This window comes from Perna viridis, chromosome 2 (assembly GCF_037379345.1).
Source record: "Perna viridis isolate PV_CMFRI_1.1 ecotype Kerala chromosome 2, ASM3737934v1, whole genome shotgun sequence".
Lineage (NCBI taxonomy): Eukaryota > Metazoa > Mollusca > Bivalvia > Mytilida > Mytilidae > Perna > Perna viridis.
Genome location: NC_142446.1, coordinates 13,775,367 through 13,792,876, shown reverse-complemented (window position 1 = coordinate 13,792,876; position 17,510 = coordinate 13,775,367). Strand labels below are relative to the sequence as shown.

The 17,510-nt window shown below is 33.1% G+C and overlaps 1 protein-coding gene and 1 long non-coding RNA gene across 3 annotated transcripts in view; one reads left to right on the top strand and one right to left on the bottom strand.

Moving 5' to 3' along the window:
* The window catches only part of LOC148623726 (protein jagged-1-like), a 48,293-nt gene that overhangs the window by 11,449 nt on the left and 19,334 nt on the right, over positions 1-17,510 (bottom strand). For both annotated transcript variants that reach the window (XM_088565781.1, XM_088565782.1), the window contains 13 exons: positions 15,608-15,862; positions 15,057-15,111; positions 13,939-14,072; positions 13,006-13,125; positions 9,673-9,786; positions 9,021-9,248; positions 8,473-8,519; positions 7,936-8,109; positions 7,443-7,593; positions 5,067-5,231; positions 4,737-4,850; positions 875-988; positions 116-229 (listed from right to left, as the gene is read on the bottom strand). In XM_088565781.1, coding sequence (XP_088421907.1) covers positions 116-229; positions 875-988; positions 4,737-4,850; positions 5,067-5,231; positions 7,443-7,593; positions 7,936-8,109; positions 8,473-8,519; positions 9,021-9,248; positions 9,673-9,786; positions 13,006-13,125; positions 13,939-14,072; positions 15,057-15,111; positions 15,608-15,862 — 1,785 coding nt within the window. The remainder of the gene's footprint in view (positions 1-115; positions 230-874; positions 989-4,736; positions 4,851-5,066; positions 5,232-7,442; positions 7,594-7,935; positions 8,110-8,472; positions 8,520-9,020; positions 9,249-9,672; positions 9,787-13,005; positions 13,126-13,938; positions 14,073-15,056; positions 15,112-15,607; positions 15,863-17,510) is intronic.
* LOC148623727 (uncharacterized) lies at positions 3,449-8,558 on the top strand. The gene is made up of 3 exons (XR_015919478.1): positions 3,449-3,606; positions 5,078-5,294; positions 8,298-8,558. It is a non-coding gene; the product is annotated as an uncharacterized LOC148623727 (long non-coding RNA).

The following is a 17,510-nucleotide window of genomic DNA, read 5'->3' as shown; positions in this document are numbered from 1 at the left end:
AAAATTTTGGGATGGGCTACAAAGTATCATTGATGGGGAATTCAGATACATATTTATAAATAAAAATATATAACAGTCACATATATACTGGTTAAATTCAAGCTAGTGTACGCACTGATTTGGCAAGTGCTCCCTTCGTATCCTTCGTGACACTGACAGGAAAATGTTGTATCCAAATCTATACACTTTCCATCATTTAAACATGTAGAGTTATCGCAGTTATAATTTTCTGGAAAAAAGTACCACTTCCAATATAGAGAGATATGTATTACAAATTAAAAGATGACTACAGTTTAGATTTACTTATATTCATATATTGAGCAATGAGTAATTCAAATTATTTAGAATGCAGACTATTCTAACATGACCTGTTAAAACAACCCATTTCAGACGCATCACAATTAGTTTCGACTACCCTGTCACATAACTCTCCATAACTGTCGCCATTTTGTGCAACATATAGGCTGCGTGTTTTAAAAAAAAATGAAAAAAAAACTTGTCTTTCAACTAATTAAGAATCTAAATAAATCGCACAAATTCCACATCATAATTGTTTTACCACGGAGTTCCCAATTATTTCGGTATTTAACTGTCGCTCGAGGTGAATTGTATGACATAACTGTCCATAGTAAGACTATCATAAATTGATTTTTCGTGATTTATTTCTTAAACGTCTTCTACATAACTAATGATGATGTCTTTCATTTTGATAAAAGGCACAAAGACTCAAAATTGAGAGAAGCTTTTTTGAGAAGAAATTTTGATTTGTATCGAATGGATATTCATGAAGTATTTTAAGATATTTTCAGTTATGAGTTATTTTATTCAGAAAATCTTTGTTATCTATGCTATTTCATTGAAGACTAATACTTACTTAAAGTACACGTTTTTCCTTTCCAGTTTTCTTTGCACTGGCATATAAAGTCAGCGACAAGATCAATACACAATCCACCATTTCTGCATGGATTTGGAATACAATCATTTTTATCTAAAAATACAACTCAGTGTAAAGAAGTTTTCAAGCCCAATGAAAATAGCGTTCTTCGTACTTAGTATAGTATATAATATGATGATGTAATCCGTGTGTGTGTGTTTGCAAAGTCAATTCTAATAACTATATTTAAGAAGTAGTGACCCTTAAATAAGGCTCAGCATACATGCATAAAGTCGTATGCGGTTATGGTAAATTACTATTGTTTTTCATTCAGTATGATACTATGTTGATATGGCATTATGTATGTATCTAATTACCACCTGCACATATTCATAATGAGTATCTTGACAAGTCTTCTGAAGTACGCACGTGTGCATCTGCCCAATGGGCTGTATAGTAATAAAGTGTTTTGTTTTCACAAAAATATTGCCTTGCAAACTTTGCTTAGTTTCAATAGACTGCATATCACTTTAATAATTAAAAGTAATTTGAAACGAGTTTGGATAAAACAAGTTTTTTTTTTAACTCGATTCTTCGCATATACATCATGGTGCGTTCACAAGGTCAAATAACGCGCATTTAATAAGCATTCAGTGCAATTTCTAATCCAGTTGCATGTTGACAATTTAAACGAATTTCTAATGCAAAATGAATTAATGCACTTTATTGAATTTGCTTCGATAATACAGATTCACTAATTGGCATTCAAATACATTTCGGCGAAAGCGAATTCTGAAAACAAGTGCGCGATTTATTATTGCGAATTTAAACGCGTGTGGACGCAAAATCAAATTCAGATGCACATTGATGCAAATTCAAAATAAGTGTGACTTTTTCAATACGCATTGACCCAATGCGAATTTGATAATATGATTGAATGCGAATTACATGTAAAGGCAGCATCAAACTGTACCTTCTATCCTGATTTTAAAGAAGTAGAAATATTTCACCGTAACAGAAAATACCTCATTTTAGTCTTGTGAATTAAGAAAGAGTAATCAAGGGAACCAAGGTTATAGCGGTAACCAAATGAATGTAATCCAGGGACAAAGACCAAACATGGAAAAAAGACATACACAACAAAGAACATAAAGTAACTAAAATCATACATACAAAGTCACAAAAGTAAATGAGCAACTCGGACTCCATTAAAAACTGGGAGCATGGACCAGGTGTACCGATAGAATAAGCGTCCTCTGCTTTTGTAGAAACGCCCGCCAAGTTGCTCATAAAAAGTCAAGTCCGGGGTAGACAAACGAGGAAAAGAAAACTATGACCCGTTGAATAAATCAGTTTTCATGGTGCTGATGGATACACCATAACGATCCACGAGTTCATGATGACGACCATAAAACGTCTGTAGTGATGACTTCAATATTGTAGCAACATAACCCTGTTCCAGAAGCCTATTTGTCAGAGTTCTAGCGCGATACAAAAAGTCGTAGTTTTGGCAAGCTCTGGCATAACGTATGAGTTGTGATATGAACACTCCATACGCAGGGATGTTGCCACAGATGAAAGGAAAGTTTACAGTTCTGAATGAAAAGTCATCACGTTTGGCGTAAAGTTTGGTCAATAGTTTTCCTTTATCTTCGATTTCTAAGTGTAGGTCAAGATATGAGGCTGATTTCACAGTGTCTGTAGTATCCTTTATCTCAAGTTCTTTTGGGTAGATGCGATATATCAAATCCCCGAAATTAGGATTGTTTAAAGAAAACAGGGAATAATTCACTTTGTGTAATGTTACCTCGATGAAAGTCGAATTTAACTTGAACATTCATAAAGGTAATGCCCGTGCAATTCGATAAATTGAAAACATATAGTTTGGTTGACAGAAAATTAAAATGATTACATCTTGAAATTTTGTATTCGGTAGTAATTTATTAATGACTACAAAATACCAATCATATAAATATTGCAAATTTCGGTATGATGTATCAAGGAGTAACCTCTCATCAGCAGCATTAGAACCAAATACCTAGGAAATTAAAGATTACTTTCAACAGTTCTATCAAAGTCAAGGGAGCTACAACATTGTAGCCACAATAAATATAGTTTTAGGGGTTTAGATATTTATGCTACGGCAAGTTTCATTGGTTATGATTGGTAAGCAAATATTCAATATCATGATCATGATTTAAAGGCGAGAAAGAAATGTATCATCCTGAAATTTTTTTGGATAAAATAATATTTTGTTGTACGTATTTTTGCAATCGATAGGTAAGCTTTCATGTTTAAGGAAGGGGTTTAAATATAAATATATATATTCAAATACCTTAACTTTCAAATCGGCAATGTTTTTATGCATAAATGCACAAAAATATCAAACATATTTCGACATATTACACGGATATCTTAACACGGTACACAGAAATTGTAAAAGACGCATGGACGATTTGACAGGGTTAATATACGCCCTTGACTTTACAATGCGAGACTACAAATTGCAATATTTCAAATTATCCAATTATCAGTTTACTTATTTTCGTTAGAACTGTCAAATTTGCGATGCAAATTTTTGGTCGTTCCCTCCGCGGGACTCGAACTCGTACCGCTGTGACATCTATGGCAACACCGCCTGCACTAAGTCCAGCGCCCTAGACCACTCGACCAGCTAGGCTAATGTGACGACTCTATTCGCTACACTGCCCCATCGGATCAAATTGATACAGGTAAGACGTTGTATAATATTGATTTGTTGTGACATGTATCATTAATTTGATCCTCTATCCTACATAATAACACCTAGATGAACTGGCCCGTACTCCCATACATCGTGTACTAAGTTACAGCCCTAGATTAATCCTACGAGGAGGAATGACCCGGCCAGCAAAAGCTATATTTCATATAGCCTTGCTGGCCGAGTGGTGTAGGGCGCTGGACTTAGTGCAGGCGGTGTTGCCATAGATGTCAGATGTCACCGCGGTTCGAGTCCCACGGAGGGAACGACCAAAAATTTGCTTCGCAAATTTGACAGTTCTAACATCGTTGGGAATTTTTCAGACCCTTATATATATATATATATATATATATATCCATATGAAGATATAAAGAAAAGAGTGACAGCAATAATAAAACATGTACACACACACACACACGCGTATATAGATATATACGTGTGTGTGTACATGTTTTATTATTGCTGTCACACTTTTCTTTATCAGAAGTTTGCTTTTGCAATTTTCGTTATTTAAATAAATAACATTAAAGGATATTGTGTAGTTTCTCAATACTGACTCCGAAAAGAAGCAGTAGGGTTGCTCTGATTCACAGGGTATTTTGACACTGATAGTGACCTGGGTAAACAAAGAAATACAAGATAAAAATGTTTTTACATGAAGTCATGTTGTTTTTAAATTTAAACATTGCTATTTTTGACAATTATTTTTTAACACTCTAACCTACCTACAATCTAGATCCAAATACAAGATAACAAAATATAAAACAAGGTTATACAAGAGTGTATTAGGTATGCTTTATGTTATACTTATCCAAGATTAACATGCTAATGGAGTCCAGTAACCTGAACGGTATTAGTACAAAAGAAAGCAGCACGTGTATTGAATGCTCCCAGTTTTCAGTGGAGTCCGAGTTACTCATTTGCTTTTGTTACTTTGAATGTATGATTTTAGTTGCTTTATGTTCTTTGTTGTGTGTGTCTGTTTTCCATGTCTGGTCTTTGTCCCTGGATTACATTCTTTTGATTGCCGCTATAACCTTGGTTCCCTTGATTACTCTAGCATATAAAATGGAGTGGGTTTCTCCTCTTAATTCATTAATTTATATTCGATAAGTAGCTTACTGTAGTTACACAATTTGCCTTCATACCCATCTTTACAAATGCACTGGAATGAGTTTACCATGTCTACGCATGTTCCAGAGTTCTGACAAGGGCTGCTGAAGCAATCATTGATGTCTGAAAATTAAAGAAATAATATTATAAGAAGTCACTGAATTAACTTTAAGAAAACACATTTTTAGACACGAACAAGTTCTTGGAATATCTCTGAGTAAATTTTAGTAGAAAGTTTAAATGCAATCATTTCATTGTTAAAATTAAAGCATTTAAATAGATCATCATCCTTGCAAACTTAGCAATGAAAAATGACAATTAACGTTAACTTTTACTCACTTTCATGACAGTAAATACCGGTAAAACCAGAATCACAAGCGCAGCTAAAGAAGCCTCCAGGTTTACTGATACACATCCCATGGTGGCCACAGACATTCGATGAGATCAACTCTACACCACCTATTGATCTGTTATTTGGTAATGCTATAGTACAACTGTCTATCACTGAAACCAAGGAAACATCAAATCTTCCGGTGATTACAAAGTTACAAAAAAGAATCCTAAACAGTGAGCAGTATAGTAGAGTAAGTACAACTTCCGGTTCAATTATGAATGCAAAAAGGACGATGCTTATATTACAAAAATGTCCAGTGTATTAGGATAGACTACAAATTAAGAAAAAAGTTCCGCTGGTACAAATTGAAATAGTAACCATATTTCTAACATTACCAGTTGAGTAATCCAGGCTGTTCAGAGTTCATTTTTGTAGATACACACAGGTAAATAATACATGTGCTCTTCAAATGCAAGTATCAAAAAGCGCGAATCTGCGCCACTCAATTGCTTCTTATAAATTTAGTAACATGTAGCACTCATAAATGGAAAATTTACGGCACTTTATGAATGCTTGATTGACCAAAAATATATTTTTTTTGCGGGGGTGGGGGGTGGGGCTGTAGCCCCTTTGACTCCTTATAACTCGAAAATTATACGAGATACATCTGAAATTTAATGAAAAATGCAGGCAGGAATTTTCATGACGAATTTTTGTGTCATGTCTCCTTTAATGAATACATTTGTGTGTATCCCAAGCTTAGTACACCATGTGACTCCATTTATAGACTTCTGCCCGTGTTTTTTTCTTCTTTCTTTTAAATGTAAATGGATTAAAATTGACTCCTATGTTTAAGTATATTACTTTATATTAGAAGTTTAATATACATATTCTTTAATCAATCTACATGGATACAAGAATTTTGATAATATTTTTGATGAAATATGAGAGATTGCGATATTCACGAACATTACAGTACGTTAATAGCCCATTCAGTTTGCTTACATTTGGATTACGAGTAGAATATTGTGGAATAAATTTGTTTCTAGCTTCCACAATTTCGTGGAATTACAAACAAATTAAAGGTATTCATTTCCCAGAATTTTACATATTTACCGGTGCATCGGTGTGCTGGCCTATTTCCTAGTCTCAACAGGAAGTTTTACATTAGAGCATCTAAATATTGCCATATGAATACGATCAGCCTTGTTGAGCTTAATCTGATAAGGCTCTAACTTAAATTCAGTCTTAAACGATCCATAAAACTCTCCCCGTGAAGACTAACCTAGCTGTGAGAATTCTTAAAATGTTCAGTCAACACATTTAATTCAATATCGCTGGGTTTAATTTTTATTTGTTTTAAACATGTTTTAAAACTGCATTAGCAAGCCAAATTCGTTCAATTCTAATTCTTCTAAATTTTGCTGATTCAATGAAATAAGTTTGTAGCAATGCAATTGAAGTAATTAATGCAGGTAATACTTGCAGAACATTGTGAAACATTCTTTTTAATCAAAGAAGATCAATAGCTCTGATCTAATTATTTTTCGGCATTACTTCCAAAATTGCCGACAGAACAATCACCTGGGTTAAAAATTCTTTCACCTTGGTAAAAAAAATAACAATAACGGATATACAGGTAAGCGCGTGTCTTGTTTACATTTCTTGATTAGTTTTCAAATAAATAATGATAATTACTGACCATATTTGTGCCACATTATACCACAATACGTAAATTACAAAAGGATCCATGCGTTATATTCGAACTTTTTTCTTCTACGGCTTGAGTCCGTCGGGCTTCCTTGCCGTTGATTAACCACTTTCGCTTTGCAAACAGATTTTTTTTTAAAGAATCGACCCTTTCAGCACATGAGCGGATTAAGGTCAACAGAAGTAACATGCATACGAATTTATCTAGGTCGACTTTTTGTCTTGCAAGACAATAAATGTATCGACACATATTTCATGTATTTAATGCGTTTTATTTGTTGATACCAAATAAAATTATACAGGATAAGTACAATTTAGTAGAAATAATTCAAAGTTAATGCACAGAAACTAAAATTTACGAAAATGACAGCTAATGCAGCTTTAAGTATCTTGTAAAGTTGAATTCGTCTTAAGAATACCCTAAACAGCTAACAAGTATTCCTAAAACTAGGTAAGACTATTCTTTTCAATAACATAAGTAATACAAAATGAAATATGATAAGATGTTCTCAGAATATTTTTCAACCCTAACACTAAATTACATTTTACTTCCAATTTCTTTTCTTCGAATCACAACATAATAGGAATCTATTTGTATTCATTGGATCAACACAAATGAGATAACTATATCGTACCAGTACAATAGACTGCAGTCATAAAATGACACTTACCTTGACATCCGTCTACATGGCACTGTGGTTTGATTTCTTCACAATATTTCCCCTTTCTGTCTTTTGGACAATGACAGTAAAAATCACTTTGTACATCAAAACAACTAGAACCGTGTTTGCAGGGGTCAGGTAAACACGGACTTACGTCAATCTTTTAAGAAAATAACAACTAGTAAATTTGTTAAAGGAATTTCTCAAAGTCTTTTTTTTATTAATTTGGTCAAAGTTAATTTCAATTACCTGCGTCTTATATCAAAATCAACACACTCAATGTACTCATGGCTTAACGCAAACAGCTACCCTATATTTAAAGAATGTATCAAGCTGTGTTTGTTTTATATCGGCTCAAGACACTTGCAATTTTACTTTAGCGTCAAACGGCTTCAATCATTTGCCGTGTTACTTAAGTTTCAAACGACTTCAGTCATTGACATACTATACAGTATCAAACGAGAACGAATTATGATTATATGAACAATAAGAAAAATCGTACTTCACAATCGAATCCTGAGTATCCAAGAGGACATTCACAAGTGTAACCTGCAACCTGGTCGTGACATATTGCTCCATGCTTACACGGTGTACTGTCACATTCATTTATCTCTGTTTCACAATGTCGGTCTGTATAACCGGATGGACACTCGCATTGGTAGTCATCCACTAAATCCTGTGAAAATGAATTTAAACTAAATCAGATTCACCCGCTACCCGTCGACAAAATACAAAAAAAATGTTCCGATGGAAAAGGCTTTACTGCACATATGTAAAAGTGATACATGAATATAATCTTTTCCAAGAGTACATGATACTTGTTACCACACAACTCCTACTGATTGATTTCATTTTATTTTTCAGACCCCGTGCATACTTCCCCGTCGTTCTCATGTTCATATCAGTGGATGTATTCAATAAAATTTTATTTAAATTTAAGTTCCTTTATATCATGATTATTATAGTTTGGGGATCAGTGCAGCGAACACAGAGTAATTCGAAGATTTGTACTTACAATACTTTAGTACTTTATACTTACAATACACTGTGCTCCATGTTGGCATTGATGATGACAATCGTTGATATCTACGGAATAAAAACTTGATTAAAACAGTTTACAAATAAGTGTCCTGGTTTATGTTTTCATTTATTTACAATATCTGAATATTGTTGGAAATCATGGTAATTTTCGAGAAATCACACGAGTAACTTGGAATATCACTTTTATGTTTTTTGACAAGGATTAGGTACGGTGTTATGACCCCAGGGTTCTTATGTTAATATTTTGTTTATCGTTGTTTTCCTTGTTCGTATACTTTGTTGTTATCTCTTTTTTTGTTTTCATATGCCACCATATGATATTTTCTTGTTTTCGTTTCCTTTCATATTTAATTTTACATGTACACACCATCTTTTGTTACACTGAAGTCATCTACTTCGTTTGATATTAGAAGTAATTGGATATTATGTTTTCGATGCATATACGGGAGTATCCTTTACCATGAATATTAAATTTGATTTTGAAAGTTGTTAAAGCAGAAACAGTTCGTGCAAAAGATAATTAAAGAAAAAAAATGAACACCTTACTTTTATCACAAGTTTTGCCTGTCCAACCACTTTGGCATAAGCACACATAGTCTCCAAGTAAATCATTGCAGGTATGTGCGTTTACACATGGACTGCCTGTACACTCATTGATGTTGAGTTGACAGCGCGGGCCTTGCCATTCTGGTAAACATTGGCACCAATATCCGTTGATACCATCCTCACAGGTACCACCATGTAAACATGGGTTCGATACACACTCATCAATATCTGTAATGTACACTGTTTTCAGTTACTTTAACGTACATTAGTTTATCGGTCTTTGCAATCATTATGAATAAGTCTATTCCATAAATTAACTCTCTAATAGGAGTTATGTAAGAGCTGCTATTAAGTTTGAAAAGCTTAAATTCGTATCAGGCCTGAAAAAATCAATAAACAAACCCCAAATAATTACATAACACAATGTTGGTTGAATTGTATGCTGAACAGAATATGATATTGATTTTTTTCCATTTTATATGTATAAATCCTCGAGTAAGTACTCGTATTGATATGCATGTTTCGAGATAAGTGATCAATATACAGTTCTAATATAAAGTTTAATTCATGCTCGACTGGAAAGATCTTTAATTATATATGATATAAATTGTATCCCCGTTGTAGTATTCGTCGCATCTGAAAGTGTACTTACTGATATCACAGACATTTCCTGTCCAGCCCGCTGGACAGTGACATACAAAGCCACCCTTTATATTGCCACATCTGGCGTCATTGTCACATGGGTTAGATCTACATGCTATGTCGGCTACAAAAACAAAATCCTTGTTACACAGTTAAATTAACACGGATGGTTAAGCAGTCATTTCGCATTGCAGACATCCGTCGTTAATTGTTCCATTATACAACAACCTATAAAAAGTAATTTTTACTCGGTGGTACCCTCACATAATAATAATAGGTAGGCTTCAATAAGCATTGTTATTTTAATAATTTTAAATACAACCGAAACTAAATCAAACAGATTACATATATGTTGCGCCTATTGTAGGACGTTAGAGTCTTATAAAACTTTTGAAAAAAATATTAAAAATTCATTGTTAAAATAATTCCACTTTTCTACTGTATATCCTTTTCTAAAATGCATACGAACTCTTGGAAGTATGTTCTGATTTTTATCTCAACAAACAAAAATATTACTAAAAGGTTTAATGTATTGAATTTTAGATATTTCTGTTATTTCTGTACGCTTAGGTATTGGAAGTAAGGTAAATAACTAAGTCATGTAACATCAACTCATTTGAATATCTATAGATGTCAACTGACCATCACAAAACTCTAACCCAGTCTTCATATCTTTAGATATACAAATTACTTAATTGTGTAATCTGACCACGTAGAATTTTGCTTATATTTATATCAAATATTCAAAAACTGTTCCAACATTCAAACAGACAAAAGTGCATTATAATATTTAAAACTAAAATTGTCATGGATAGCACATGCCTCTCCAATGGTCAAATTTATAGTTAAGTAGTAGTTTATTTAACGTTATTTTCTTCGTTTTCACATTCTTTGTTAGTTATAATAGAATAAAATAAAACAACGAGAGGCGACCAAACCAGAACCTACATGAGGGGTAAGCATTTATCGATTTAATGTAAAAAAAAACTACATCTTGAGTACGCTTAAATGAAATTAAAAAAAAGTTTTGTATTTTTATATACACCTTTTCGAAGATGAATTTATCTTCATCAATACTTCAATGTTCAAGACCAAAAAACCACAATTCCAAAGTTACAGGAGCTTGTGTAAATTGCAGATCATTAAATAAATCTCTTCTTTGGAACTCAAATATGTTACAATGCAAAAAGTGCTCAGAATTTTCAGGGTAAAACCACGTGCACATGTTGCATTTTTAATCACCTTATGTAAAGCATAATTCAGTATGATACATTTGTTTCGTAGCCTTTCGTGCATAATATTTAGTGATCTAACATTGTATTATAAGTATTTAGGGTTGCTTTCAAGGAAAGTATTTATTCCTGATTTTTTACCTAAACAAAGATAATGATTTGTTTTGCGTATGCCTTTATCGAGGGAGTTCCACATGGAAAAACGAGTGTTGATAGATTGATAGACAATGGGTTGAAATTGATTTATTATTGCTGTTACGCAATTATGATTGCTTATCTCGGAAATAGATTGTGGTACTGAGTCACACAATTCTTAAGTCTGTAGAGATTAAATTCTGAAATATTTCTCAGAGTTCGTATGTACTATAGAAGGTCAAGTGCATTTGAAAAATTACAATATTCTGCAAAATTATTTATTAAGAACTTTCTTTTTTATGTTTGTAAAACGCCACTTGAATATAGTCCAACTACTGATTTTGGTATATGTTATAACGAGAAAAGGTTTGGTATACAACAACCCCATCGGGATGAAAATATCAGTCCAAGGCCATCAATTGGTCTTCAATTAACGATGAAGAAACCCTCACACCATAGGGCAGACTGCAGCTGGCCCCAAAACATCATTATACACAGGTACAGCGAAGAAATAGCTGCCCCTTTACACCCAAGTAACATAAAAAATAAACTAAAGGTGAAAACGAAACAAGACATACAGAGGCCAGAATTTCCTTCGGACGAGTGCAAAATAATGCGGCTTGTTTATATAACTGTGGCGTGATAACAACTTCCCTTTAAAATCTGTCCACTGTGGAAAAAAGTAAAAAGTATTACACAATTAAACACACCTAAAAATCAGTTCAAAGAGATCTGAGCCCCTTGTTACAACGGAAATATAGAAACTGAATATAAATTACACAAATATAGAAACTAAGGACTACTAGAAGTGGACTGACATTCCAGCTCCACACCCATTTAATCCTACAATAAGTTAAGTCCGCATTCGTATGTAAAATCAATCCCAATGCTGCCCATGCGGGGTTGAAAACCACGTTACATCATAAGTCATACAATAAAGACATACCCCATGTCATGCCAAGAACTACTTTTGAATATAATGTTTTAATTTCTATGTAAAGACCCTATGAGCGAATCAATATTAATACAAAAAATGCTATCCATAACGATTTGACAACAATATCATATCTATATCCCTTACGAATTAGCCTATTCAACGGGTTAGTTACTTATAGGCTGGCTTATGAGAAGTGTGAATAGGGCGCGAAAGGTAGCTGTATCGTGTGTTTTCGGTAGATTCTGCATATTTCCGTAACACGTTTCTATATTTTTTCATCGAAAACATTTTTAGACACAAGCAAAATAGCTATGTTTAACTAAGTTATTCTAAGTAATATTCATCTCTTAAAAACATTATTTTTTTATGTCTTCTTATCTTTTCTATTGTTCGGGTTTACCTACTTTAAGAGCCGCCATCCATTGCCGAGTGCGGTTTCTCATCTCTATTTCAGCCAAACAAGCGACTTGCCCAATCAGCAACCGTTATTTCCTTGACTGTTACCCATGTAAAGCTACTGGTTCCCCGTGTTTAGCTTTTAACTATTTATCCAGTACTGCATGCGAGACGGGAATAATGTCTAACAATGTCCGTTGAAAAAGACTTGCATAATGAACACATGCCTTTTCTGATTGGAGTCGAACCTAATTTGACAAGTGTCGTTAATTTTGAATTCATAAGTGGTACAGAAACGGCAAGTCTTAGAAGCCTATGGTCAGTCAAATCGGTACGAATAAGAGCGTATCGCTGCAGCTCAGAGCGGATTCAACCGAGGGGCGTTAAATTAAATTTTCTTAATTGACAATGACGATATTAATTCGCTTAGCGTTTCATAATGGGTTAAGAAGCGGATGTCATTGCATATAATTTAGATACTGTCCGGGAAGCATAATCTGAATAAATCACAAGAAATCGCAATTTTAGGTTACAAACAACGGATCAGTGCACAATTTTTGTGTTTTTTTTAACAAAACGATAAACGTAATTTAGGTTATGACTTTATTCAAAACCTTTAAAACTTTTATGATTTTATAGATACCTATTTGACAATTTTTGCCAGAGAATCCAGGAGAACACTGACATTCGTATTGGTTCGGTGACGAGTTCAAGCATATCCCTCCATTCAGACATGGATAATGTCGACCACAAAAATTTAAATCTGGAAAATAAAAAAGAGGACTATTTCAACTTAGCTTTGATCCTTCTTGTCATTTAAAATTTATTTGCTCGCCAGTGTTTATTGCTTAGCTGCATGAGCACAAAATTCAAAGTTAAACTACTGTAAAGGGAAGGTAAGTATCATTATAAAAAGTTAAAGCTGTGGTTTAAGTATGTACTAACTTTTATCGAATTTAAACAAATAGAAACTAACATATTTAAAGCTGTCATGCTGTTTTATTTTAGGTAAGAACATTTATTGTTAAGTTCTCATTTCAATACTACAGGACAATTTGAAACTCTTGAGGCTGCTTTAGCTACCATATTTGTTCAGTTTTGATTCTACTGAAGTCTGCTGATTCAATAAAAAATAAGGGTGCAGTAATGTAATTGAAGCAATAAAAGTCGACAATACCTACAGGTTATTGTGAAAACAATGTGTTTTTTAACCAACGAAGATCGATAGCCCTAATCTATTAATAAAATATTGACCCTTACTGCAAATGCGCGGATTAAGGTCACCAGAAGTTAACGCATACGAATTTCATCTAGATCGACTTTTTGTCTTGTAAGACAATATATGTATCAACACCTATTTCATGTATTTAATGCATTTAATTTGTGGATATCAATTGAAATTATACGGGAAAAGTACAATTTAGTCGAAATAATTAAAAGACATATTTCAACAGAAAACAAAATAAATACGAAAATGCCAGCTAAAGCAGCTTTAATGGTCGTAGACAGTCATCTATCTTGCTATCTCGTGTGGATGACCAAGGCATAAACAGTCAGTTTTTTTAAATCATTTTACCTTGATCACACAAAGATCCTCCCCAGTTTAAATCACAAAAGCATTGCCACGGTGATCCGTTACACGATCCATGCTTACAACCTGGATAAGGTATGCACTGATCACATAAATCTCCTTGCCAACCATAAGCACAACTGAAATGTAGGAATAATGAATAAATGTAAAAATATATCCAAAGGTCACGACAAATTCGTTAAAAAAAATCATACAGAAGTAACAAAAACACTTAGCAGTGAATATAATAAGCAACTCAGTTAGTAGACCCATCCAGGTGAACAGGTAATGTATTCTTCTGGGGCCAGAAAAAAGGTTCATAAGTAATGTGACAGCCATCTGGTGCACAGGTGATGTAAAGGTCTTCTTGGGGTTCGAACAAGCTGCACAGAAAATATCGACTACATGTGTCGACAACTTAGATATTTTAAACTATCAAAGTCAATTATATCAAAGAAACTGTTGACAAAATATCAAAAGGATTTTTCTGGATTGCAAAACTCTCAGTTCATAAGAAATCATTGTGAATTGTACAGGAACGACAATTTGTAATGGTGTTTTGTGATCATAATCTTTAATGTCTTAGTTCACTTATCTTTTTAAAATAAAAATATGCAAAAAAGTTTGTTGAATTGGTAAGGTAATAATTTTGCCAGAAACTGCTATGTACGAAAGAACTCCCATAATAAAAAAACAATAAGAGGTAATTGAGCATTCATATCTCGAAGGCTAACTTAGGATGTGCCACACTTTTGCGTCCAAACTTTAGGGACCAAATTAGGTGTCTTAATATTATTCTATCTTCATACGAACATTTTTGTGGCAATAGTATTGTCCTTGTTGCATTAATTCACCTCTATTTCTCCAATTTATCTGCAGTAATTCTACCTTCATTAAGCAATGTTTTTTTTTTTTTTTTTTTTTTTTTTTTTTTTTTTTTTTGTTTATTTGTTTTTGTTTGTTTTTTCCTAATATTTTAGATTAAGAAGGACATAAAATGCAACGCACACAACGCTTAAGACGTAAGAATCTTAGGATACTTTCCAGTATACAACCCTCGGTTTATACAAATACGATCATTTAAATCACAACTAAATGTATAAGTATTTTTGAGAAATACCAACCTACATTCCCCAGGCTCATCACAAGATCCATGACTGCAACCAGTTTTACAAATCGCTAAAAAATAAAATTTTATTCTAATTGACTTAAAATTCGACCTCCCGAAAAATATCAATTGCATGGATATTTTTCATCTTTCAGTTTTTCTGTTATTTATATAAAAAATGACTGTGTTAAGAATTGAAAGTTATGGTTTGATATTAAAGCGTTGACCGTAGCACATTTTCAGTCAAGCCCGTTTTTACACGCCGATGAAACATTCACTTCCTATAATTGTATTTCGTATGTTTTCTTATTTTATTTCAATTCTAATTTAGATATACATAGACAATAGGCAATATACAGTGACCAACAAAAACAGTCCACTTCATGGTGGGCGAGCCTATATAAACAGCTCAAAGGTCTCATGAAAACATGACGTGTAAAGCTAATTATCCAATGAGATTTAAAGCGTATTTTAATGTTATGCAGAACAAATGCAATTATTTCAATGTATGTTTTTTTCTTGTTTTAACTATAAATTTATTGAATGGAAATGAGCAACATGTTTAACCTTTATCACATTCTGTGCCCAACCACCCTGTCATGCAGACTTTGTCACCGTGGGAGTCACATCTGTAATGTCCAAATACGTCATTTCTTGGTCGACAAAATTTAGTACATGTAGTATTATAATAATGTTCATCACACACTACACGTATCCGATATATTAAACTTGCAGTCGGTCCATTGTGTGTCCGAGTGTGCCATTCCTTTCCTGGAAGCATAATTCCGGAATATGATGCCCTTTCTATAATTTTGTCTCCACCTACAAGAGAATGGCTTTTTAGAAAAAAAAATATTGCTGTAAATGACCGTCTGAATTGACCATGGTGACAGTGCCCTGGCTTGCTTATCAAAGTCGTTCTGAATTGTTTTGTTGTTGATAATGTTTTGTTTTGTTTTGTTTTTTTTTTTGTTTTTGCTTTGTTTTGTTTTGTTTTGGTTTTTTTTTTTTTTTTTTTTTTTTTGGGGGGGGGGGGTGTTTGTTTTGTTTTGTCTAGATTTATGATGCCTATCATCAATAACGAAACTGACAAAACTTTTCAAAATTTGGTTCAGTACAAGTATATGTTTCAAACTGATTTGCCAAAATGTGTACTATTTTGTTGAAACATGCAACCTATTTGCGAAAATATAATAACATTGTTACAAAACTAAGCCAAACATACAAAACAGTCAACATGCTTCAATATCACTAATATAATATTATCTTACTGACGAACGTGTATTTAGAGCTTTATGATATATATTACAAGCAGAAACAAAAAAAAAACATGACATCACAATCGTGATGGGTGATTTTAACGCCAAAGTAGGTGACAACAATAATGGATTCAAAAGAAGAATCGGGAAAATGATTGTGGAATTATGAATGAGAACGGAGAACATCTGCTTGAGTTCTGCAGAATTAACCATCTCCACTAAAAACTGGGAGCAGGGACCATGTGCACCGGTAGGGTAAGAATGTGAGCTCTTAATGAATATTTGAATATCAAATTGAATATCAAACAAATTTTTTTTCCTCTTCGATATTCGTTTGACATTCGTTTCGGGGTTATATATTGAATATAGAACAATTTGGTTATCGAATTGAATATCAAACATAATTTTTTTTCTGTTCGATATTTGTTTGACGCTCGTTTCCAGGTTATATATTGATAATACAACAGATTTTAAGATCAAATTGAATATTAAACAGGATTATTTTTTTTCTGTTCGATATTCGTTTGACATTCGTTTCCGGGTTATACATTGAATATAAACGAATTCGAATATCAAATTAATATAAAACGGATTTGAATATCAAAGTGAATGTCAAACAAGTTTTAGGGACAAAAATTGATAGTTTTCAAGATTGTCTATGCGGGCTGATATCAAAATATTATTACATGCCTCGGAATGATATTACATGGCTTTCCGTATGTGATATTACAAACCTTTCTGTAAACGCTCGGCAATTATCGTATTTGTTTACAATATAGCGTCTAGCGACGAAGCAGACGAACAGCTGGGTATGATGGAAATAGAGATTGCCGATACCATGGAACATATAGAGAGTATGAAGAATAATAATACAAAATGTAAAACTGTGATTGATGTGACAGTGCTATCGCGTTGGCTGGAAGTGGTCAATGACAATATGAAAGACAAGATAGTAAATATGTTTGCTATGGCACAAGTGACCGGAAACATAACGATTAACTTTTCAAGTTAAATTCATGACAAAAAAATATAACTAAACATTAAAAGTTTCAACATCAAATACCTGTTATTATCCCGTTATTATTAAATTGGTAAAATTGGTAAAATACTAAAACATGATGTTCTTTGTGTTTTAAAAATGTATGATTTAATAGCTTTATTTTGCAGTCTTATTGTGAAGCATATGATAAAAAGAACATCACATAACATTT